General features: G+C 43.5%; 1 protein-coding gene across 4 annotated transcripts in view; it reads left to right on the top strand.

Annotated features, from left to right (window-relative positions):
• The window catches only part of PANK2 (pantothenate kinase 2), a 72,209-nt gene that overhangs the window by 21,717 nt on the left and 26,167 nt on the right, over positions 1–24,325 (top strand). Inside the window, exon 7 of one of the 4 annotated variants that reach the window (XM_078149267.1) lies at positions 738–3,541. The exons of the other annotated variants lie outside the window; for them this stretch is intronic. Coding sequence (XP_078005393.1) covers positions 738–788 — 51 coding nt within the window. The 3' untranslated portion in view covers positions 789–3,541. Of the gene's footprint in view, positions 1–737; positions 3,542–24,325 lie in introns of those variants that run through there. 4 annotated transcript variants of the gene reach the window in all.

Raw genomic sequence — 24,325 nt, forward strand, 5'->3', positions numbered from 1 at the left:
ATATTAAACATTTTCACATTAGTCATAATGTAAAGAAGAATTAGAACTAATGGGAGGAACTATAAGAAAGAAGAAACAAAATAAAACAACAAAAGAAAAGGAGAGCAAATAGTATGCTTTCATCTGCTTTCAGAGTCTTAAGTTCTTTGGATGAGGATAGCCTAAATTTTTCTGTTACTGTTTTGAAGCATAAATTAATTGATGAGTTTTTAAATGGTTTAAAAGTAAAATAATGAGCATTAAAGTTTTTCTTTCTTTTGGGGGGGAGGGCCCCAACATGGGCACAGTGGATAGTCTAAAGTATGCAGCTATAAAACTAAACAATGGTAGTTTTTTATTTTGCTGCATGGAAAAATAAAATCCCCGAATTCTTGGCTGAAGCAGAGAAATTATGTAGGAAATATCCTGCTTTGCCACACTAAAATAAAACAGTCATTGTGGTGGCTTCTTCTTTTCTGTTTGGTTATCTTGCCATTCTTGAAGTTATATGTCTAAAGCAGGATATCCTTTGACACAAGAAATCTCAATCCATGCTGAACAACTAGAAATCATCTTCGTATGAAATAAGGTTCATTGTTTTGTCTACATGATGTTACTCTTGAAAGTAGATTTGGTAGTCTCATTCCCACTACCCTCACCTTCTTCCAATTATGCTTTGAGTTTAGTAATTATAGGAACATGCGTTGAAGTCTTGGCGTACCTTATTAATACATATCTTGGCTTTTTTGCCTTTCTAGGGTTATTTTGGAGCAGTGGGCGCTCTCCTAGAGCTGTTGAAATTACCCTGAACTGTTGTCTGAAATTACTACCAGAGCCCTCCACAACCACAATGGAATATGCAGACTTTTTTTCCCTTAAAAAAAAAAAGAGATGCATTCCAAGTGACTTTTATAATAGACTATGACCTGAATCAAAGTGTGAGAAAGGACAGAAGTATTTTTTAACTTTTGAAGAGGAATCTTGAGTTATGCCAAGAGAAACCTCTAAAAGAAATGAATATGGGGGGGGATGGACTCTGCCCATTCATTGAGTATCTCATTTAAATTAATTCAGTAAAGTCACGTTAAACTTGCTGTGTGGGAAATAGTGTCACTCGTTGAAGCCTCTTCGGGGAAGTTGGTCTGTCTTCAGCAAGCAGCCATTCATTGTCTCATCCAGCATGTTAAATGACAGTCACCTTGTCTGTATTCTAATTTAATGACGTCTTTTGTATAGATGCTCTTGGGAGTCTTTTCTCTCCATGTTATTACTGAAGTGTTGGTTTTTTAGGCTTTTGTGTTGATGAGAATGTCAAGGCAGAACTATGATGTGTGTACATGTATCTTTTTTCAAAAGTGTTTTATTCTGAAAGGTTCTGTGTAAGTCAATCCTAGGGGTTTAATGGTTTGTGTGCCATTTTACTCAACTTTAAAAACTAGTGTGTTTTAAAAAGGCGATTTGTCAGATTACAATTTTTTAATCTTGGGCTAAAGTATTTTTTGGAAGCATTTCTTCTTAAGAATGGTAGTATTTCCTTCCCTTTTTGTGGATTGGATTATCGAGACACTTTCTCAGTCACTTGCATGCATATATGTAGTTTGTATAGTTTGTATGTGAGTGAACTAATGGTTAAAGCAAAGTCTGATGTAGGCTTTATTTAGGTTATCCAAGAAGGCAGACAACTAATAAAACTGACAAGTTGTCAAGAGGTGGGAACTTGGCGACTACTTCAGATTCAGAAGGAAACTAATTGGAGGCTTTATTTGAAATTCACTAAAAGCAAATCTAACCTCAGAGAAATATTTTTTGTAAGCTATGGAAAATATACTTTGCTGTTCTTTGGAGAATAATGAGAAATAATCAGAAGAAAAATTCTTTTAGAATCTGGCAGAGGAAAAAATATTAAATCTTATTTGAATTTTAATTTGCATCTTTATATGGAGATTTGGTGGGTCTAAACAAGCTAATTAGCCCAAACACTGGATTTTCTGAAATTCCAGGATCACAATTATTTTCCCCCAAAAAACTTAACAACTCTGCATTAAAGTTGTTTGACAGTGACCACTACTGTCATTTATTAGCCTAGAACCAGTAGGCATTGATGGGTTCCTTCTAAGCACAAAGTGCTGTCCTCACTTGGAGCCTGTCTTCTCAGACTCTTTGCGTGGCATTTTCTCCCTCCTCCCCTTGAGAAAAATCTTTCTAAAGGAAGGAGTTTGGGCACTAGTAGGAAGCCAGGTAAGTCAGGGTGGGGGGTCAAAAAGAGCTGATTGCTGGAATTTTGAAGAGATTGGGAAAGTTCTTTTATATGAATGAAGGGAAACTTCCCATATCAGTGCCCTATAAGATTTGAGTCCAAGACCGATCTTCCTAGAATTGACACGTGAGTGGGACCTTGGCATTAGTTGGTTGGTGTTGATGCTGTAATTATGCATCAGCTGCGAAAGAGGGCCCAGGCTGATGAAGTTCTGGCACTCAATTTAGAGGACTTTGTCTGAGCAAATATTCCTGACTAGGAACTTTTGTTCTAAAAAATAATTATTAATTAGTGTTTGAGTAAAGCTTTTCTTAAACGAGTTATTCACTATTCCTTCCTTTCCCTTCCCCCTACAGGACTTCCCAAGCTTTGTTATTAATTTTATTTTTTGGGTTATAAAGGAACAAAGATCTGCTCTCTGCTTGTGTTTGAATGGGTAACAATCTCTCAGTCTCTTATGATTAGTTTTTAATCAGGTGTCTCACCAAAAAGCATGGCCACTATTTTGTTACCAAGTACTGTTCTGTAATCCTAGAGAGTGAGAGAGAGAGAATGTATAATGCTATTGATCAGTTTGATTCCTACCACTAGTTGAATATGAGCTTCCTTAACAGTGTGCTGATAGATCCCATTCTCTTTTCCCCTGAACTTAGCACAGTAATTCATCTCTGGAAGCCCCGTCAGGATTTTCTGATGCTACATCTGTGCTAGTCTCAGCAGTCATCCTGTTTAGCACTAGCTGCTAAGAGAGTTTCATTCACAAATCCATTTTCCTGGCCTCTTCAGAAACTTTTAAAGATCAACAGAAGGCAATGATGCCTTGTCATGGAAGTGATTATGCAGAGCAGTGATCAGGAAACTTGGGAGCTGTTGGTGGAAATTAGCTCCTTGGAGTCCACTCTTTTCCGCTTGCGTTACGTTAGTAGGACATATACAGAAAAAGATTCCAGAGAGTGGCTTGCAGTGTTTTCAATTGACCAGGCACCCTAAGGAACATGCCTTATTTTTTTTTTCTGTCCATTCATCTTGTTGCCCATGTAAATTCTTAAATAGTTTGGCCTGGTGCAATTACGTACTTTACTCAGACCACAGCAGTTCTGAGCAAGAGTAACAAAGCCTGAGCCCGCCCTCCATCTCCTTTTTACCCTTTGTTTCTCTACTTTGCCTGCTTCGTCAATGTTTGTACACCTGTATACACACAGCCTTGGAATGTTGGAAAGTTTTGGAGAGGGCCAAGAATTTGGCCTTTTTGTTTTGAACGGAATTTATGTATGCATAATGTATTAAAAACTTTGTTTTTGTAAAGCAGCTTTTAAAATTTTACTGTGGAAACACTTATAATTATTTTTATATTCTCTTAAGTTATTGTTGAATTAATCTGTACCTCTGAGGGGAAAGAATGATTGCTGTTATCATGGGAGTGGGGACGAACAATCATGGGATATTTACTGTTATAGGGAAAAAAACCCAAAGGTAATTTCTCAAGGCAACTAGCCGTGGTCATCTTCAGTTGGAATTGTAAAGTCTTTACTGAGAAGATAGCATGATGTATTAGAGTGGAAAGACCATTGCACTGAAATGGATCCTCATTTTGGCCAAGGTCTGTGAGAAGGGGGAAAGTTAGTCTTCAGCAGTACTAAGTGCTTCTTGATTGCCAGGCACCAGCACTGGGGATATGCAGAAAAGCCAAGGATCCCAACCTCAGGGGTTTCTAGAAATAAGCATGAAACATAACTAGTTACAGGCAAGTTAGGTGGGTGGAAGCTGATCTTCCAGGAGAAGGCATCGAAGGAGAACTGGGAAAGGCCTTTTGCAGAAAGTGGAGTCTAAACTGACTTGAGGGAAGCCAAGAGGTAGATGAGGAGGGGGAGTATGTCAAACAGAATTTTGTTTTTGGTCCTAGAAGTAATAGAGAGCCACTTCAGGCTGACATGGTCAGAAGTACTTTTAGGAAAAGAACTGGCACAGGGTTGAGAGACTTGAGCCAACTAGTTATCAAATTGGTGCAAATAATTCGAATTCATATTATACATTTTCACAGGGCTGGAACCATTCAACATACTTTACATAATTGTAACATCAAATAATGTGTTTAGGGTAATTCGTTGTTCACATAGATCTAACTGTAGGCCAGGTGATGAGAACCTGAATTAGTGGTAGTCATATGAGTGGAGAGAAGGGAACATAGGACAGCTGAAAAGGTAGAAACAAGATTTGGTAGTGGGCTGGATACGTGAAGTAAGTGAGGGATTGAAAATAATAGGTTGCAAACTCAGATGACTGAGGTGGCTTGGGAAGATGAAAGGGATTGGGTGAATGATGAATTGTGTTTAGAACATGTTGAGTTTGAGATGTCTAAAAGGCATTTGGTGATTTGAGACAGGAGCTCAGGGATGGATCTATAGATCGGGGAATAGTCTGCTGTATAAAGGTGATTGAATGATGGAAGCTGAGGTCATTGGGTGAGAGAGTATAGTAAGAAAAGAGAGGGCCCAGGAGAGAGTCTTGAGGGATTCCTCAGGTGAATAGGCATGATGTGTGTGAATGAAGATCCATCCAAGGGGACTGAGCAGGGAAGGATCAGGTAGCTAGGAGAGTGAAGAGAAAGCAGTGTTATCCAAGGGTAGAGGAGAAAAGAAGTCACTGCCTCTCAGCGCCTCATCTGCTCCATTTGTAACATGCAGCTAGTAACACTTCCGCGACCTACCTCCCTGGCTTTTTGTGAATAGAGTACTTGAAGAATTACTGGACTCTATAAATATGTGATGTTGCTTTGTAGCCTGCCTCTATCCTTGTGGTTGGGTGCTGTGGAGAGACGTGGTCCATGCCATTGAGACTATGATCCAGCTAGGTAGAAAAAGACTCCGGTGAAACAGATAAAAGCACTTGCGAAGTGATTGGCATAGGCCTTAGACTGAGAGAGTCAAGCAATTCCTGGAGGTGGGCCTCAAAAGGATGGGAAGAATTGAACTGAGCTGGGGAGGAGGAAATGGGTGGGTGACACTAGTTAAAAAGGTGGCCACAGAGACAACTTCATTTGAGGAAAGGCTAGAGCTGGCAGTTACACGCTGTTGGGTGGGTTACAAAGTGCTTTATGTTCATCTGGAAGGAGCCCACAACAGCAGCATAGGTACTATCCCTTTTTCACCAAAGTGAAAACTGAAACTTAGGATCACAGAATTTTAGAATTGGAAGAAACGTCAACAGTCATCGAGGCCAGTCCATACCCCCAAATAATCCCCATTATAAGACACCTGACAAGTGTCTGAATACCTGCAGTGAGGAAGTGCCCACTGCCTTTGAAACCAGCCCTTTCTACTTTTGGTTAGCTCTTAAGTGTTAGGAAGCTTTTCTTGACGTCAATTCTAAATTGCCTTCTTTGAAACTTCTATCCACTGCTCTTCGTACTGCTTAATGGGACTAAACAGAACACGTTTGGTCCTTTGATATGTCTCCCTTTCAGATCTTTTTAAAAAAAAATTATTTTTATTAGTCTATTTTGATTTATCAAAAATCACTTCCATAAGCTTTTGAGTTTTTAATTTTTTCCCCATCTCTCCCCCCCCTTCCTCCTCAAGATGGCCCGCAATCTGCTATAGGCTGTACATATACATTCCTATTAAACATATTTTCACATTAGTCATGTTGTAAGGAAGAATTAGAACCAATATAAGGAACCACAAGAAAGATAAAACAGAAGACAAAAAAAGAGCAAATAGTATGCTTTGATCTGCATTCAAACTCTATAGTTCTTTACCTTTCAGATCTTAAAACACACCTAGCTTGTACCTGGAGTAAATTTTCTCTAAGCTCAATATTCATTCCTTCAAGGAATCCTCATGTGAGAATGCCCTTTTCCCTGCATTACCTTTTTCTGGATCTACTGTGGCTTATTAATGCCTTTCCTAGAGTGTCTAGAACTAAATATAATTCTTCAGATGAAGTCTTGACTCTCTAGGGCAGAGTAGGGAGGGACTGTCATCTCCATAGTTTTGGAAACTGTCTCTAGGTTGTGACTGCCCAAGATCACACAGCTAGTTAAGTGGCAGCTTCAGGATTCCAGCCTAGCTGTGCTCTCCATGTGTATTAGAGCCGCCTAGAGACAAGCCTTTTAAGAGCCATTATTTTCATATACACTCATAGGCTTGCAGGGTTATAACCTTGTGTGATATTGCTGATGAGACACTTTGAAGGCCTATTTATGTCGTCCTAGCTGTACTATTGTTTGTGAGCCCACTTTTCTTAATGTATACCAGAATAGTATGAGAGACCTCATTAAAAGCTTTGGAAAATCCTCAGTAAATGATAACTACAACCACTTTTCTCTGACCTACCAGTTGAACAACTTTGTACAAAAAAAAAAATGGGAGTCCTGATGTGAACTGATTGAATGTCTGGACATCATTAGAGGTTCAGGGTTAACTTGGTCTAAAATGGAGTGTTCCAAGGGTCATCTTTGGTCCTATTCAGTAGGATAGAACCTGTTGTGCTACTTAACATTTTTTACTAGTGATTTGGAAGCCTATCAAATGTACCTTATAATGTAACAGTAAAGATTTCCTTTAGGTAGTTGGACATGTTGAGCAAGCTCCTCTTTATCCTGGACCTCTTTTTCTCACACAATTGTCTTCCCAGAAACCAATGTATCCCTGACTACCCTCTCCAATACAGAGTGCATCTTCTGTTCTTACAGTGGTCCTGGAGGGAGTCAGAATAATCCTGTTCTCCATTTTCACTTCTAAACTCCCAGTATTTTTTTTTTTTTTGAATTCTACACAACTAAAAGTTTTCCACCTAGTCAAAACTCGGTTCAGACCATGACTGGTCACCTTAATGTCTGGTCCTGTGTGGGTACCTCCACCCCCTTTTTAAAATTTCCAGTGCTTAGAACAGTGCTTGGCACATAGTAAGCACTTCATGCTTCAGTGTGATAGCTATGTACTATTACTTCTCTCTCCCTCCTCCCCTTTCTCAAGGAGTTTACTACTTGGACCACCATTTTCTTCTGTAGCTCCTGCTTTGTACCAGGGGACTTGAATAGATTCATCTAGGTGCTCCTTCAAATTCCCTAAATCTCCTGGAGTTCCTCCTCATCCATACGCACAGTTCATTCACTACATCTTGCCAATGCTCACAAGTATTCCATTTCCCCAGTCTCGGCCAGGTTATTCCCTTATCTGACCATAACCTACCATTCCACTTCCTGTGCTCCTATAGTCTGCCCCGATGTGGACCTGCATTCTTATGATCCTTCAGCACTTTCTCAGATCATTCCCTTTTGTTCTTAATCCTCAACCCTAACTGCCCCTTCCAATTTTATTGTTTTCTGCCCATGAATCTTTTGCCCCTTGTCCTGTACTCTTTTCTTGCAGAACACTAGCTCTTCCACTGCTTTACTTCCACTCCTGTTCAAGTCAAAGAAATCCCATGACCATGGATTTCATATTATTCAACCTCAAATGGGTCCATATTGAAACAAGCCAGCCCTTTATTTCTCCTTCATTGGCGCCCTCTTGCTCCACAGAAGCAGTTCAGTGAGTTCCGTCTTCTCTCCTTCATCTCAAAACTTTGATATCTCTCTCTCTCCTTTCAGTTTCTGACAGAAAGGTGTCCTTTGTCTTTGCAATATGCACTCGATTCCATCCTCCTCCATTTGTAGCACATTGACCTTCCTCCTTCCCTGTCAATGGGATGCTGCTCCCTTTCAACCAGTTCCTTCTCTAGTGCTGTCAGATACATCCAAGTCTCCCCCATGCATAAGAAAACCTCTTCACTACCATCCTCTTGAGCTGCTGTCCTATATTTCTTTCTCAGCCATGTTCCTTGAAAAAGATTTCTACACTCACCTCCATTTCTCAGCCATTTGCATTCTGGCTTTTAACCTCATCACTCAAACTGCTCTCTCCAAAGTTCTGAATGCTTTAATTTCCACTCAGTCTCAATGAATCTGTTTCGACTTTTCTGTTGAATTCAACATTGTTGACTGGTGACTCTCTCCTGGGTTTGTGAGGTTGGCTTCTGGTGCATCTCTTACCTGTGTGACTGTAACTTCTCGGGTTCCTTTCCTGGCTTTCTATTCACATCATGTGCCCTAACTAGATAGTAGCCTAATCCTCTTTCTAGGGTCCTCTTCTCTCCCTGTATCTCAGTTACCTCAGCTGCCATAGGTTGTAACTTTTTAAAAATTAATTTAGTTTTAGTTTTTAGTTTTCAACAATCACTTCCATAAGTTTTTGAGTTATAAATTTTCTTGCCGTCCCTCCGCAAGACGGCCTGCAATTTGATATGGGCTCTACATATACATTCTTACGAAACATCTTTTCACGTTAGTCATGTTGTAAAGAAGAATTAGAACCAATAGGAGGAACTACCAGAAAGAGGAAACAAAACAAAACAGAAGGAAAAAAAGAGCAAATAGTATCTTTCAATGTGCATTCAGATTCCAGAGTTCTTTCTCTGGATGTGGATAGCATTTTCCTTCATGAGACTTTTGGAGATGTCTCAGATCCTTGCGTTGCTGAGAAGAGCCAAGTCTATCAAAGTTAGTCATCGCACAATGTGGCTGTTTCTGTGAACAATGTTTTCCTGGTTCCGCTCACTTCACTCAGCATTAGTCCATACTGAAGTCCGCTTACTCGTCATTTCTTATAGCATAATAGTATTCCATTATTTATATATCACAACTTGTTCAGCTATTCCCCAGTTGATGGGCATCCTCTCAATTTCTAATTCTTTGCCATATAGGTTTAACTGTTAACTTAATGCAGGTGACTCCCAGATCATAGCCATCCTCAGTCTCTCCCCTGACCTTAGATATTTCAAACTGGATGTCCAGAGACATCTTAAAACTTGACATGTCTGTAACTGAAATGTAACTCCCTTAATCCTTCCCTTTTCTAGATTTTCCTATTTTTATGAAGGCACTACCCTCTTTTCCATAGTCTCAGGTTCATAATCTTGCCATTATCCTTGATTCCTCAGTCTCCATCCCATGTAGCCAGTTGCCAAATCTTGCTGTTTTATCTTCCTATCTGTTGTATCTGGCTCATCACATAGCTGCCACTTTGGTTCAAGTCGTCTTGCCTAAATTATTTCAGCAGCCTCCAAATGGGTCTCTCTACCTTGTCATTCCACACCACAGTTCTTTCTACACACTACTGCCAAAGTAAGTTTCCTTTAAGTGCAAATCTGACCCTGCAACTCCCATATTACACTGACTCCAGTGGCTTCCTGTCCCCTTGAGGATAAAATGTAAGCTGTATTTAACTTGTAAAACTCTGGTCTTAACCTCTTTTTCCAGTTTTAATACACATTTATTTCCTTTCTAGCACTATGTGGTCCAGCCCAACTAGCTTCCTCTGTGTTCCTCATTCAGGTCACTTCATCTCACCTTTTTGCGCTGGCCATCCTCCATGCCTGGAATACATTCTCTTTTTACCTCCTCTTCATTGAATCCCTTTCTCCCTTTAGATACTCAGGCATCTTATATTTAGCTACTTCATGTGTGCCCATATTGTATGTAATAAATTTGTTTTATTATATATACTTATTGTCTCATTAAAATGTAAGTTTCTTGCAAGTAGGAATTGATTCTTTGTGCTTGTGTCCCCAATGCCTAGCACGTAGTAGGTGCCTGATAGATACTTGCTGATTGAGCAGATATCCAAGGATCCTCCTAGCGCTTAATCTGCAAGTAACACTTTCATTAACTCCTAATCATAACATTCTAGAATTTTGCCAGGAACCCAAGTCAAGCTCATTGATGTAGGTAGATGCCCTGTAGACTTTCCTTTTGTGGAAATCGAGATTTTTGCCCTTCTCCAGTCCTGTGACACCTTTCTCTTTCTTCCTGTGACTTCAAATATTGAGAATGATTCAACAGTCACATCAGCTAGTTCTGTCTTGCTGAAGATGCACTTTGGGCGTGTTGACTTGACTTCGTCAAGGGCAAGTAGGTTGCCTCTTATTTTCTTCCTGCTTGGGTAAGAGAAGTCACTTTTGTTTGTTTCTTCCCAGGTCACAGGTTGTTTTTACAGAGAAAACAAGCAAAATGGGAAACGGATTTCCCTTCTCTGTTATTTTCTCATTCAGACTAAGCAGTAGTACTGTCCCTTGTTTGATCTCCTCTTTTTCCCATTGTTGCTTTAAAAAGACAGAAAGTAGTCCTTCCTCGCTACCAGGTCTTTCTCTTTAGTATTCTCTTTCCTCCTGGATGTGGGAGAAAGGGCCCAACTCGGAACCAATTCAATTCATTTTTCAGTTGTGTTAAAGTTTTTGTGACCCTATTTGGGATTTTCTTGGCAAAGATGCTGGAGTGGTTTGCCGTTTTCTTCTCCACCTCCTTTTGCATATGAGGAAACTGAGGCAAACAAGCTGAAGTGATTTGCCCAGGGTCACATAGCTAGCAAGTGTGTGAGGTCAGATTTGAATTCAGAAAGATGACTCTTCCTGACTACAGGCCGAGCGCTCTACTGCAAATAGCATTTATTAGATGATTTTCACTAAGTCCACATCTGACCATATCACACCCCTGCTCAATAAAGCCTATTGTCTTCTTGTTGCTTCTAGGATAAAATACTGACTGTTTAGCTTTTAAAACCCTTAGCTTGGCCCCAGCTTACCTAAGCAGCTTTGTTTTATGTAATGACCCCCCTTCCCCAGCTCAGCCAGCCAACCAGAGTAGCCCCTTTATTCCTCAAAAGATGAACCACTGTGTGCATTGGCTGTTTCTTATGCTTAGAGTGCTTTTCTCATATGTGAGGTGTGCTGGGTACTAGGGAAAAGCAAAATGAGAAGTTCCCTGCCTGTAAGGAGACTGCATTCTTCTGGGAGAATACTAACAAACACAAATACAGTAAATATATCGTTGTTAGTTTGAAAAGAGTCGACCACACTCCCTTCTCCACTTGGAAGAATCTCTAGCTTCCTTCAAAGCACAGTTCAGATGCTGCTTCCTCCATGCTGTCTTTCCTCCTCATCCCCATGGTTGTTGGCATCTTTTTGCTCTTAAAATGCAGTGCTTTGTATTCCTTGTATTTATTTTCTGTACATATTATATTTCCTAGGAGAATAAGTAGTTTAGAATAAACAGGGAAGAGAAATAATGAAAAGAATAAGGGGACAAAATGGTAGAAAAGGGCAAAAAATGAAAATTTATAACTCAATGAACAAAATCATTTGAAAGAGAAGCATTTTACTTGACTAGTAGAAAAACAGGAAGAATAAAATAGCTAGACAAAAGGAAGAAAAACAAGATGAAGGAAAGGGGTAACAAATGGGAGGGGGTGGGCTTAGGCTAAGGGGAAGACAGCTGGTGGGAATAGGGTTGTCTTTAAAGTAGATAAAGCTAAAATAAGGAGACAAAGTGCTATCTGGAGGAAGATTGGAAAACAACACGATTTGATGGGGGGGAAAAAAGCCGTTTGCAAATGGAGAAGAATGTAAACCTAACTCATAACTGAAAGATGTGAATGGATGAAACAATCCACAAAGCAGGAGTTGAAATGTTAGACAAAGGAAAAACAACCAAACCAAACCATGAAAAGAGGTTAACAAAGGAGCCATAGACAAACCAGTACCAGTGTTGATGCTCCAAGTGCCTTAGAATCTAAATTTATAGAAGTTAGCTACAAGACACATGTAGTAATATGATACTAGCAGGAGATTTTAGTATGCCTCTCAGTTTTGGACAAGTCTAACAGAAAGATAAACAAAAGGGAAACTACAGGATTAAATCATTAGAGAAACTAGAGCTAAAAGTATTTTTTAAATGGGAACTGCTAATGTGTGTATACATACACATATGTTACATATATGTATATACATGTACACACACACACACATATATATATATATATATATATATATCTCTCTATATCTATATCTCTCACTCAGCACCACATGGAACTTTTACAAAATTAATCATGTACAAGGGCACAGATATTGCAAACATAAAAGCAGAAATCGTGAACACATCCTTTATAAACCATAACATCATACAAATAGTAATCAGGTCAGGAGCACAAACAAACACAGACTTAATGAAATCCTAAGTAACGACTGGGTCAGAGAACAAAGTAGAAACAATTATTGAAAGAAAATGGAGACCCAAACTTCCAGGATTAAGTTGCAGAGAAGGTGCCTACCCAGTCTCTATCAGTAGGAGTTCCCTCATCTGCCAGTTCTTGATACCAGTGAAACCATAGCACAAATTTAGCACTAACTGTACTCCACATTCTGTCCACATAAACTGCATGACAAAAGGATTGTCTTGGAGATCTGACTGATTGGAGGTTGTGGTGGGTGCCGTGTTCTTTAATGGCAGCCATTGATGAGAAGAGTATGCTTTGCTTTCTAGCTGTCCTGGAGCCACTAACCCCTGCTAGATGTTCAAGTTTCTTTTGCCTTGCCTACAAACTCCCCAAAGCAGTCTGGCTTATAGTGGAACCTTTCTGTGTCCTCTTTTGTTGGGGAGTGGCCTTTGCTAGAGATCTGAGGATAAAACCTACAGTCCCTTTTCCCATCATCCACTGGGCATTTAAGCTTTTCCTCTAACCCATTTGCTTCAATTCCATAAACACTATAATCATTGCATGAAAGGCGTGTACTGCTGGGACTGTGGCCAGAGGTACCTGTCAGAGTGGGGGCACTGTCCTCCAATCCCAGCCATCCTGACCATTCTCCCCACTTGCCTTACTGGCCATGCCATATCCCCAGGGGACAGTCCAGAGTCATGGCTTGTCCTGGGCGTGCCCACCCAAGCCCTTAGGAGTTCCTCCAAAGCGTGGCTTGGCCCTGCGTGGCGTTTCCCAGGTGCGTGTCCATCTCGGCTGCCCTGAAACTGGCTGTCTTAAATCTTAGGTCCTATTCACAGGGCAGAGTCCTCCCAGGAGAAGACATTTTCTTAATAATAGCTCAAATTTATTCGTCAGCTTAAGGTTTCCAAAGCGTTTTCTATACGTTATTCCATTTGATCCTCAGCAGCCCGGGAAGACTGACTTTTCTTTTTCACCATGCCTGTGATTTTATTAGTGTAGTGAAATCCTGCAGAGAAAACTCCCTTTATGAATGTGGATCTGCAGCTACTCTGTAATTTAGTCTTAGGTTCCTGGGAGCCCTGAGAGGTCATGACTTACCTCAAATTAGAAAGCCAATGACAGAGGTAGTAGCAGAGGGTCAGCCTTGAAGGTAGTGACCACAAGTCTTATTTTCCTTCAAGACTGCCTAAGCACCACTTTCTGTAAGAAGCCTTTCTTAACACCCCTTCCCCAAACCAGCGTCTTAGGAATCCCTCCCCAAACCATCTTGTATTAGTTTTATATATGTATTCTCTGCTTCATGCACAGTCTCCTCCATTAGGATATATGCTGCCTGAGAGCAGGAATCGTTTAATTTTTGTCATTGTGGCCTCAGTATTTAGCCTCGTTCCAGGCACATAGGCACTTGATTCGTACTTTGTTGGATGGTGAGGAAAACAGACTCAGTGATGATGTTAAGTGACTTGCCCAGGGTCACAGAGCTGAGGTAAGAATCACATCTAGAGTTGGAAGGAACCTTAGAGACCATCTCATACAACCCTCTTTTTAGAGATGAAATTAAGGCCTAGATTAGTCAAGTGACTTATCCAGGAGCACACATGAGACAAGTAGGATTTGAACCCAGGTTTTCCTGACTCTGAATCTAGCAGTTGGGTGGCTCATTGGATAAAGCACCAGATCTAGACTTGAGTTCAGATCTGGTTACTGACATTTACTAGCTGTGTAACCTTGGGCAGGTCACTTAACCTCTGTTTGCCTCAGTTTGCCTATCTGTAAAATGAGGGTAATAATAGCACCTCCATCCCAGGGTCGTTGTGGGGATCAAATGAGGTAATTGTAAAGCGCAGCATGGTGCCTGGCATGTAGCGAGTGCCATATGAGTATCGTCGTCATCATCTCCTCATCTTCTGTCCACTGTATATACCATCTCAGGTTCTGGGGTCAATCACTGCTCACTTTCATTTCATCTGGACCACACCCATATTGCCCAATAACCCAACCCAGTCTGGGACCCTTGAGTTGTCATGGAGCCCCTGGAAAAGGAATCCAAAATAGCCATGCTTCACTCTCTGGGCTGGTGGCATTGGCTACCACCAGGGGGCAGCGTGGTCCCGTGGGATAGATTCCCATTGCCCAGTGTCCAGGCTTCACTATCCCAGGCATGGAGCAGCTGGGCTTGGGCATGGACCACAGTGGTTCGATGTGGATTGTCTGGTGGGGTGGGTGGGAGACTTGTCAAGCTGCTGTCTTGGGGCTGTGGCCCCGACACTGTGCCCCTCTCCTGAGAACAGACTATGAGTGGGAGAACTCTGTCTGTGTCCCTTTGTCTTCCCCTGCCCCCACCGCCCTATTCCTTTTCAGCCAGGGTAGTGACTCAGGGGCAGGCAGACCGACAGAGCATGGGAAACAGGGATGGAAAATCCCCAGCCCAGCCCAGGCTGGGAGGGCTGTCCCTCCTAGTCTGGGGCTCTCCTAGCATTGCGGGAATGCCTGGTTCTGTTCCTAGTTTCCTGGGGTAGGGGGGGAGAGAGGGAGGGAAGGGGAGTATTGTCTCTCTACCTTTTGGGAAGGGGCTACCCCACTTAGATGCCTCTTTTGTGACCTAGGAAAGAAAGTCAAGATTTAGTCTTAATGCCTCATGTTACTGATGTGGAAACTGGACTCATGCCTTGTCCAGGGGTACAGTGCTGGAGGTAGCAGAGCTGAGGGTTGAAGCCTGTCCTCAGATTAATCAGATTTGAGGTCTAATGCTCTTTCTACCATGCTATGATGCCTCATTTCTAGTCTCTCCATCTGCCCTAACCACACAGCTGAGGACGCCCTTCTTCCACCACTCCCAGGGGAAGAGGGACTTGGCGTGGTTTCTTGCCCTTGTGAGATCACCCACATGACATGAAAGAAGAGGGATAAGGCCCTGAGTTGGGGAGGGTGTGAGGAAAAGTGGCTTCTTCCCCTTGGTGACCAGGTGCTCTGGAGGGGAACCATGTATGGGGAAGGGAGCCCACCTGCTCACTTCTGAGAAGGAATCCTGACCTTGGGAGACTTCTCAGTTTTGCCACTTATTACTGTGACCTTGGGTAAATTACTTTTTTAACCTCACCTTGGCTGCATTTTTCTCATATGTGAAATGAGGTCGGATCAGAGGGCTTCTAAGATCCCTTCAAGCTCCAAACCTCTGATCTTGGTTCAAGGTGTTTAGATATAGAACTGTCCTCCCACGCCCCCCACCCTGACAGCTCTCTCACCTGCTTCCCTGGCCATGCCAAACCCGTAGGCTCCCTGGGAAATAGCTCAAAGATACAGTTTGTCCTGGTAGTGACTACTCAAGTCCTTGGGAGTTCCCCCCAAAGCTTGGCTTGCTTCTGCTCCCACAGTGGGCTCTGCCAGAGAACCTCTGCCCCTGCCCCGGGCTCATGCCGACCCGATGTCAGCAGCCAGGAACCTAGGAACCTTGGTCCTGGAGAAGACTGAATGCCAGGACAGTATGCACAGAGGTCCTGAGGACCTGGTTCTCAGAGGCACATTGACCACAGGGCAGTGGGGCTCCTTCATTCAGGTTAACACTCTTCTGGCCCTTCTCATAGAAATGTTGATTTAGATCTGGAAGGAACCTCAGAGGTCATACAGGCCACCCTCCTTATTTTACAGGTGAGGAAACTGAGGCCCAGAGAAATTTAGAGACTCCCAAGGCAGAATAGGTGCTAACTGGCTAAAGTGGGATTGGAGCCCAGGCCCTCTGACTTCTAGTCTGACGTGGTTTATGCCTCTGATGTGCTGTTTCCAAGTCCTTAGTGAGGGTAGGAGCAGTGGCCAGGACCAGAGGCACCCTTGGGCTGGGGGTAATTTCTGCTCTCTGCCTGGAACTTTGGTGGGGGAGAGGGAGTTTATGCTTTGGTCTCCAAGGTAGAAACCCACCTGAATAGTTATGGACAGGGGAGCAAACTAATCTTGTGGGTCCTTTGGATGAGCAGGGCTCAGGGCCCTGGATACTCAGGCCCTGCGGATTCTCTGGGGAGAAAGGCATAGGTTCCCTTCTCATTCTCTTCTACATCACATCTCTTCTCTTGGAGGCCATGCCTGAAAATAATAGAGGGCCACTTGTCCCCCAAAAGACGCCGGACTGGAGGCAGTTGGATGGATGACCCGTATGGTCAGCTTAGCACTTCCCTTCCACTCCCCCTCCCCAGGTCAGTTACACTCCTGCCCATTTGGTTACTCTCTCAGAGGCAGGGATAGTTTCTGTTTCTTTGAATTCTTTCGGTGCTGGGAATCTTGGCCTTCTGGGAAGGACAGAAAGTGAAACTTTGAAATAGTTTGGCTCTGGAAGCCTGTTTTGGGGAAGAAAAGGAAATGAGGGAGATTTTCCCTCTCACGATCCCAGTCATTCCAGGGAACCAGTACTCTCCAGAGTTTCCTCCCAGCATCTCAGAGCTGCTTCAGCATGGCCCATGAAATGCCAAAGGGATAGACCTTATGCTTCCAGGTCTATCCCAGGGTTCTGCGTCCTGTCCAATATAGAGTGCCCTCCATGCTGGACACTGGGAGGAGACGAGAGAAGCAGAGACTGGCCCCCAGCAGATCTGGGGGATTTAGTGGCCTACAAACTCAGTATGACTCAATGGTGTGATAGAGCATCAAGAAATGAATGCTTTACTAAGGCTGCGTTTGGAGGCACAGGGTCCTGGATCTGAGGGCCCTGCTGTCCTCGGTCCTGGTCAGGCGACATCTAGAGCAGAGTGCTTTGTTCTGAGCACCCCGCTGTAGAAAGGACACTGATATGGGGGACCAGGATGGTCTAGCAGGGATTTAGTGCCTCAGAAAGTAGAATGAGGAGCAAGGGGTAGAAGTGGCAGAGTGGCAGATCTAGGCTAGATGAAAAGAAAACCTTGTGAGCCCCAAATGGAAGGGGCTGGCTTGGGAGGTAGTGGGTTTCCCTTCACTAGTGATCTTCTAGGGCAGCCAGGTGGCTCAGTGGATTGAGCACTGGGACTGGAGTCAGGAAGACCTGAATTCAAGTCCAGCCTCAGACACTTACTAGCTGTGTGATCCTGGGCATGTCATTTAACCTCTGCTTGCATTAATCCGCTAGAGAAGGAAATGACAAACCATTCCAGTATCTTTGCCAGGAAAACCTCATGGATAGAATGGTTTACAGGGTCACAAAGAGTCAGACGTGACTGAACAACAAAAGTGATCTCCCAGCAAAAGTTGGATGGCCACTTGTTAGGTATGATGTAGAGGAGATTTTGGTCAGAGATGAGTGGACTCACTGGCTTCTGGGGTCCCTTCCAGTTCCAGAATTCTGTGGCTCAGCCCTCTGGGAGGTCTCAGTTCAATGGGAAGAGGTTCTGACTTGATGGAGTCCTGCCCTCAGGGAGGCCCTGGTCTGCTGGGGGAGACAGGACTCGCACTTGAAGGTCAAGCTCTTTGTCTGCTTCTGCTTCACTTCAACATATTTTTCTTCAGTAGCCTTCCTTTGTCTTTCCTAGACTACAGTGATTACATGGTTGATGTTCAATAATTATTGGTTGATTCTTTCATACCTCTAGAGGGGGAGTGTCCTCACATTCACCCACTGCCTCCTTACCACTGGCCCCTTGAAGAGATCCCAGGGTTCCTTTTTTTTCCTTCTTAATTAATTAATTTATTTCTTTATTTATTGTCACATTTGAGTTCTAAGATGTTTCCATTCCTCCCTCCCAACCCCGTGTTAGCGGAGGCCAACATTTGGCACAGACACATATATAACCATATAATGCATTTATTTATCAGTTCTTTCTCTAGAGGTAGTTAGCATCTTCCTTCAATATTGCTATTCCTGTATACAAGATTCTCTTGGTTCTGCTCATTTCACTCTTCATTATTTCATGCAAATCTTTCCAGGTTTTTCTAACATCAGCCTGCCCATCATTTTTTATTGCACAGTAATATTCCATCCTAATCATATACCACATCTTGTTCAGCCATTCCCCAATTGATGGGCATCTGTGCAATTTCCAGTTCTTTGCCACCACAAAGAGAGGTGCTATAAATATTTTAGAGCAATTAGATTCTTTTCCTTTTTCCCCAGTCACTTTGAGAAACAGACCTAGGAGTGGTATTGCTAGGTCAAAGGATGTACACACTTCTATAACTCTGGGCATAATTCCAGATTGCTCTCCAAAAGGGTTGGATCAGTTCACAATTCCACTGACAGTGAATTAGTGTCCCAACTTTTCCATTTCCCCTCAAACATCTGTCATTTTCTCCTATCATTTTAGCCAATCTGATAGGTGTGAGATGATATCTCAGAATTGTTTTAATTTGCATTTCTCTAATCAATAATGATTTAGAGCATTTTATATGACTACATATAACTTTTATTTCTTCCTCCAAAAACTGCCTGTTCATATCCTTTGTCCATTTATCAACTGGGTAATGACTTGTATTCTTATAAATTTGACAAAGTTCTCTCTATATTTGAGATATGAGGCCTTTATCCAAGAAATTGTCTATAAAATCCCTCCCTTCCCCCCCCCCAGTTTCTCCACTTTCTTTCTAATCTTGGCTACATTGGTTTTATTTGTACAAAAACTTTTTAACTTAATGTGATCAAAATGATTCATTTGACATCTCACAATGCTCTCTATCTACTGTTTATTAAAAAAATTCTTCACCTATCCATGAATCTGGTGGGTAACATGTTCCACGTTCTAATTTACTTATGATATCTCTCTTTATGCCTCGGTCATGTATCCATTTTGATCTTATGTTGGCAAATGGTGTAGGATATTAGTCAAAACCTAGTTTCTGCCAGACTGCTTTCTAGTTTTCCCAACATTTTTTTTACCAAACAGTGAATTCTTATCCTGAAAGCTTAAATCTTTACATTTGTTGAACACAAGGTTACTATAGTCCTTTACTACTGTGTATTGTATGTCTGTTCTGTTCTACTGATCCACCATTCCATTCCTTAGCCAGCTAGAAAGTTTTGATAATTATAACCTTATAATGCATTTTAAGATCTGGGACTGTCAGACCTCCTTCCTTTACATTTTTTCATTAATTCCTTTGATATTCTTGACCTTTTGTTCTTCCAAATGAATTCTGTTATTATTTTTTCTAGCTTTTTTGGTAATTTAATTGGGATGGCACTGAATAAATAGATCAGGTAGAATTGTTATTTTTATTATATTGGTTTGGCTCACCCATGAACAAGTTATTTAAATCTGACTCTGTATAAAAATGTTTTATAATTATGTTTATGTATGTGTATCTTTGCATGAAATGCTTCCTTTCTCTGTCAAGTTCAATTCAATAAACATTGATAAAGTGCCAACTATGTGAGGCATTCTGCATCAGGCCAAAGCCCTTAAGGAACTTATCTTCAATTGGAGGGATGTAACATATGTAAGTCAACACAGAGTAACTCAAGAGGGATCAGGATGGCCTCTTTTAGGAGGTAGCTTGGTGTGCTTGGAAGGAAGCTGGAGATTTTAAGAGGTGGAGGTAAGAGGGAAAGCATTCCAGCCATGGGGAACAGCCTAGAAAAAGGCATGAAGGTGAAATGTGATGTCATAGATGGCGGACCATATATGACTAGAGTAGAGAATGGGTGAAATAAGACTAGAAAGTTTGGTGGGAGGCCAGATATTGGTGGACCTTCAATGTCAGGCAGAAGTTTTGAATTTTCTCTTAGAGGCAATGAAGAGCCATAGAAAATGTTTGAGTAGCTGATGGGGGTGGAGGAACGTGCTCAGTTTGCCATCAGTTTGGCAGCTGTGTGAAGGAGTGATTGGGAACAGGGAGATGGGTTAGGAGAATGTTGTGATGGTCCCTGTGAGAGGTGATGAGAGTCTCAAATGGGGTAAAGGTCGTGCATGCGTAGAAAAGGATAGAGGCAAGTGAAGGATCAGCAAGGTTTGGCATCTGGGGCTTGAAGCAGAGGAAAGACTCTGAGGTGACTCCAAGGTCATGAACCTGGGTGACTAGAAGGTTGGTGGTGCTGTCCACAGAAATGGGTCCATTTCAAAGGAGACATGAGTTCTGATTTGGACATGTTGACTTTGAGCTATCTATGTGTCATATGAAGACCTCTGAGGCCACTAAGTCCAATGCCTTCATTTTACAAATGAGGAAATAGGCAGAGAAAGATGATTCGCCCATGGTCACACCTAATGTTGGAGGTAGAGTTTGAACTTGGGTCTTCTGGAGATGTGTGGCAGGCAGTCGATAATATGGGACTGGACCTCAGGAGAGAGCTTAAGTTTGTATATACAGACTTGGCAGTCATCTGTGTGGACATGATGCTTGAAACTTGGGGAGATAAAGAGATCACCAAGAGAAAGGGTATATGGAGGAATAGGACAGAACCTTTGGAGACCTAGTGGGCGTGACATGAAGATCCAACAAAGGAAATGGAATAGTGGTCAGATGGACCACTGTAGGAAGAGCATCAGTGGAGGTCAAGGGAGGTGAGACTGTCCGAGAGGCAGTGGTCTCCTTGAGAAGGAGAATCCTGAGGAAAGACCTGTGGAGAGCCTTGGGGGAAAAACAGCTTTGGCTGAGTAGTAGAGTTGGAAGCTAGATTGCGAGGGGTTTCAGAAGTGGGAGGTGAGGAGATGGAAGCAAGCATAGACAGCTCCTTCCTAAAGGCTGGCATCTACACTGGGGCATAGCGTGTGGTCCAAGCAGGGCAAGGGCGCAGGTCAAAACCATCCCACCCCATTTTAGCTTGGTGCCTTATCTAGGGGAGAAGATGTCTCCATGGACGATCAGTCAAGAACAGGCCACAGACCAACAATTGTGTTCTGATAGGCCAAGGAAGTTCCAGGGATCATTTACGAATTATCTGGCAGGGGAGAAAGGAGAGCTTCCAGCTTTCTAGCACTCCACTGAGGAATCACCCTGGGGGAAGGGGAGGAAGAGCCTTAGCTTTCGCCTGGTCTCCTTTCCCTCTCTCACTTTGGCTGGAGAAGGGCTTCCAACTTCAGAGGGTCCGCAAGATGTTGAACGGGCTTCCTGCCTTCTCATTGGTGTCCTAGACGGCATCCCTGGGTAGCTGAGGGCAATGTCTGCATCCTGGGGAGCCGAGGAAGGGAACGCACGTTTATTAAGTACCTACTATGTGATAAGTGTATAGGCACTCAGTGTAGAGTACAGTGCCTGGGTACACTCAGCTCTGTATTTGAGGATGGTTTGTATAAACTGTCACCTTATTAAATACTCCTTTCTACAAGCTACTTAAGGCTGGCTGACTGATAATCTTGAGTGTGGGCGTGAGCCAAGGACATCCCTTCAGTGTCACTCTTGGAGTCCTGGGAGGAGATGGAGCCAGCCTAGCTCGGGGGACCCTGCTCATCACTGGGGTCGGACACAGATGAGGCTCAGCTAGCCAGGCTCGGAGGAGTGCTGCCCAGTGCTCCAAGAGGATTTGAAGAGGGAGGGAATCCCTGAATAGTGGGTCTGATGCCACCCCCTCCCTTTTATGGCTGAGCCAAGGAAGGCCCAGTTTGGGAAGTGACTCATTTAGGGTCACTCAGCCAGCTGATTGAGGGGCTGGGACTCAAGCATGGGCATCCTGCCTATATAGACTTTTGTGTGTGTGTGTGTGTGAGGCAGTTGGGATTAGTTGACTTGCCCAGGGTCACACAGCTGGTGAGTAGCATATGTCTGAGGCTGGATTTGAACTCAGGTCCTCCTGACTCCAGGGCCAGTGCTCTATCTACCACACCATCTAGCTGCCTCTCTGTACAGACTTTCTTATCGCCAAGTCCACGTTCTGGCCAAGTTCTTCCTTCTCTTTGATCTCTTTCCCTGCTTTGGTCCTTTCTGTCACCCTGCTGTCTTCTGGAAGGCTGGAGATACCTGTCCAGGGATGGGGCCAGGCAGGAAACGCTTCTGAGGCAATGTGGCAGGACAGAAAGATGCCCAGTCCTCACAGCCACAAGAGCTGGGGGGCCCGTGCATCAGAGGCAAATGCCACCTGACGCTCTGAGTAGAATCCTTTTGCTTCCCACACGAGCAGGCTGTATGAGCTCCCTAGGGGAGGGGGCTGAAGTCAGGAAGAAAGAGATTCATGAGCTGTGTGACCTGGGCGGCTTGCGAAACCTCTCTGGTAGCTCCTGCCAATGGGGTCATTGTGAGGATTAAATGAGATAGTGTATGAAAAGAGCTTTGTAAGTCTTTGCGCTACATAATGTGAGTCATTATGATGATCTCATCCTGTCTCTCTCTTAGTATAGGGAGAACCACAGGGGAGGAGCCCAGTCCAGTTCTGCTGAATGAACATCCCAGCCTGCATCAGTGGGGAGGGGGAGGCTCTGCGCCTCTGGCTGCTTTATGGAGATGCAGCCCCTGCCTCCCTGGGTTGTGAGGATGAAAGGAGATGTCTGTAAGGCACTAGCACGGGTGCCCGTGGGGGGAAACCATATATTATATTGGTTCCCTGACCACCCCCGACCTGTCCAGTGAGTATAGTCAGTTTATAAGCCACTAGTATAAAGGGGCAACAGCAGGAAATGAGATTGCAAAGGGGAACCTGGAAGCCACCTACAAACTGTCCCAAAGATCAGAGAAGCAGAGTTTACAAACTGTCCCGTTAGCCAAAATTCACATTCTGGGGACGTGTGCTGAATCAGCAGAGGCCACCGAGGCTCTGCCGTCAGGGTTCCTGGTCTTATGGCACACTAATTCCAGACAAATTCCAGACCTCCCTGGTGCCAGACCATCAAAAATATGAGTAACTTTAAAATGGTGTGGACATGTTAACTTCAAAGTTTTATGGATAGTTTTGAGATGATTTGGGTGTGCTAGTGAACTAACCTCCAGAAAGCAGAGAAGTTAGTCTGTTCCCCCCAAACCTATAAAATGAGGCCTCAACCTCCCAACCCCCTTCACTCCTTCACCTCCTAAGGGTCCGTGCTGCTCCAGGCTTCCAACTCCAGTCTGAGGGGATGTGCCTCGTCTCCTTGCCAGCCTTTTCCTCGTGCTGCCTGCCTCCCTCCACCCTCCCCTGTCTGCCTCTGCCTTCATACCCTCTGCGCTTAATTAAAGTGTGATTTCCTACTGCCAGTCATGGTCTGTCCTGGAAAGTACCCAAAGAACCAGGCGTACCTGCCATCATTTCATCAATTATCAAGTCAGCCTGGCACACAGAAGGCAATTAATAAATGTGTATTGATTGGTTATTGTCTGGTTGGGAGACCCATGTACAAAGTGGTGGGCACAGACCTTTCAGCTGGCATGGTGTAGGGGAAAGAACTCGGGAGTAGGCCTTTTCCTTCCCTGTTTCTTCATCTGTCAAATGAGGAGGTTGGGCCAGGTGACTGCTAATGCCCTTCTCAGCTCTGGAGCTGGGATCCCCTGACACTGTGTCTTAGGTACGTTTCGATTAGCTATTGGTTATTTGTGCTTATCTCTAGAGCTTTTCCTCGAGGGCGGAGGCCATCTTCTCTTCATGGCCTTCCTGTGACCACCTCTGGGCACCCCAAGGCCTAGCACAGTGAATGATAACTCTTCTCTGTCACCACCACCAACTGGCTAAGCACAGGATATACTGGTCTGTTTTAGCAGGGAATCCTGGGCTAAGAATTATGCCACATAACTGGAAGGCCCAAGTAAGTCCTGAAGGCAATGGTCAAGGGGCATCAGGCTAGAATGAAGAGGTAAGAAATGAATGTGAGAATTTCTCAAGAACACATTAAAATTATTTCTGTCCCCAGGGGTGGAAGTTCTGGTACCAGGCATGGAAGGGGATTGGGCTAGCTCTGGAGAAGACATGTCTTTCTCTCTCCTGGGCCTTGGTGACCGTAGCAGCCATGGCGGCATGCTGGGTTGGGTTGTTTTGGGGTAGACTTATCACTCCCCAGCCCTTCCCTGAACTCCTTCCTTACTGAAAAGGCCTTGGGCAGCTGTGGTTCTCTCTCTCTCTCTCTTTTTTTTTTTTTTGGCTAGGCAATGGGGTTAAGTGACTTGCCCAGAGTCACACAGCTACTAAGTGTTATGTGTCTAAGGCCGGGTTTGAACTCAGGTCCTCCTAAATCCAAGGCCAGTGCTCTATCCACTGCGCCAC

Source organism: Phascolarctos cinereus, unplaced genomic scaffold (assembly GCF_003287225.1).
Source record: "Phascolarctos cinereus isolate Bilbo 61053 unplaced genomic scaffold, phaCin_HiC Scaffold_2;HRSCAF=192, whole genome shotgun sequence".
NCBI classification, from domain to species: domain Eukaryota; kingdom Metazoa; phylum Chordata; class Mammalia; order Diprotodontia; family Phascolarctidae; genus Phascolarctos; species Phascolarctos cinereus.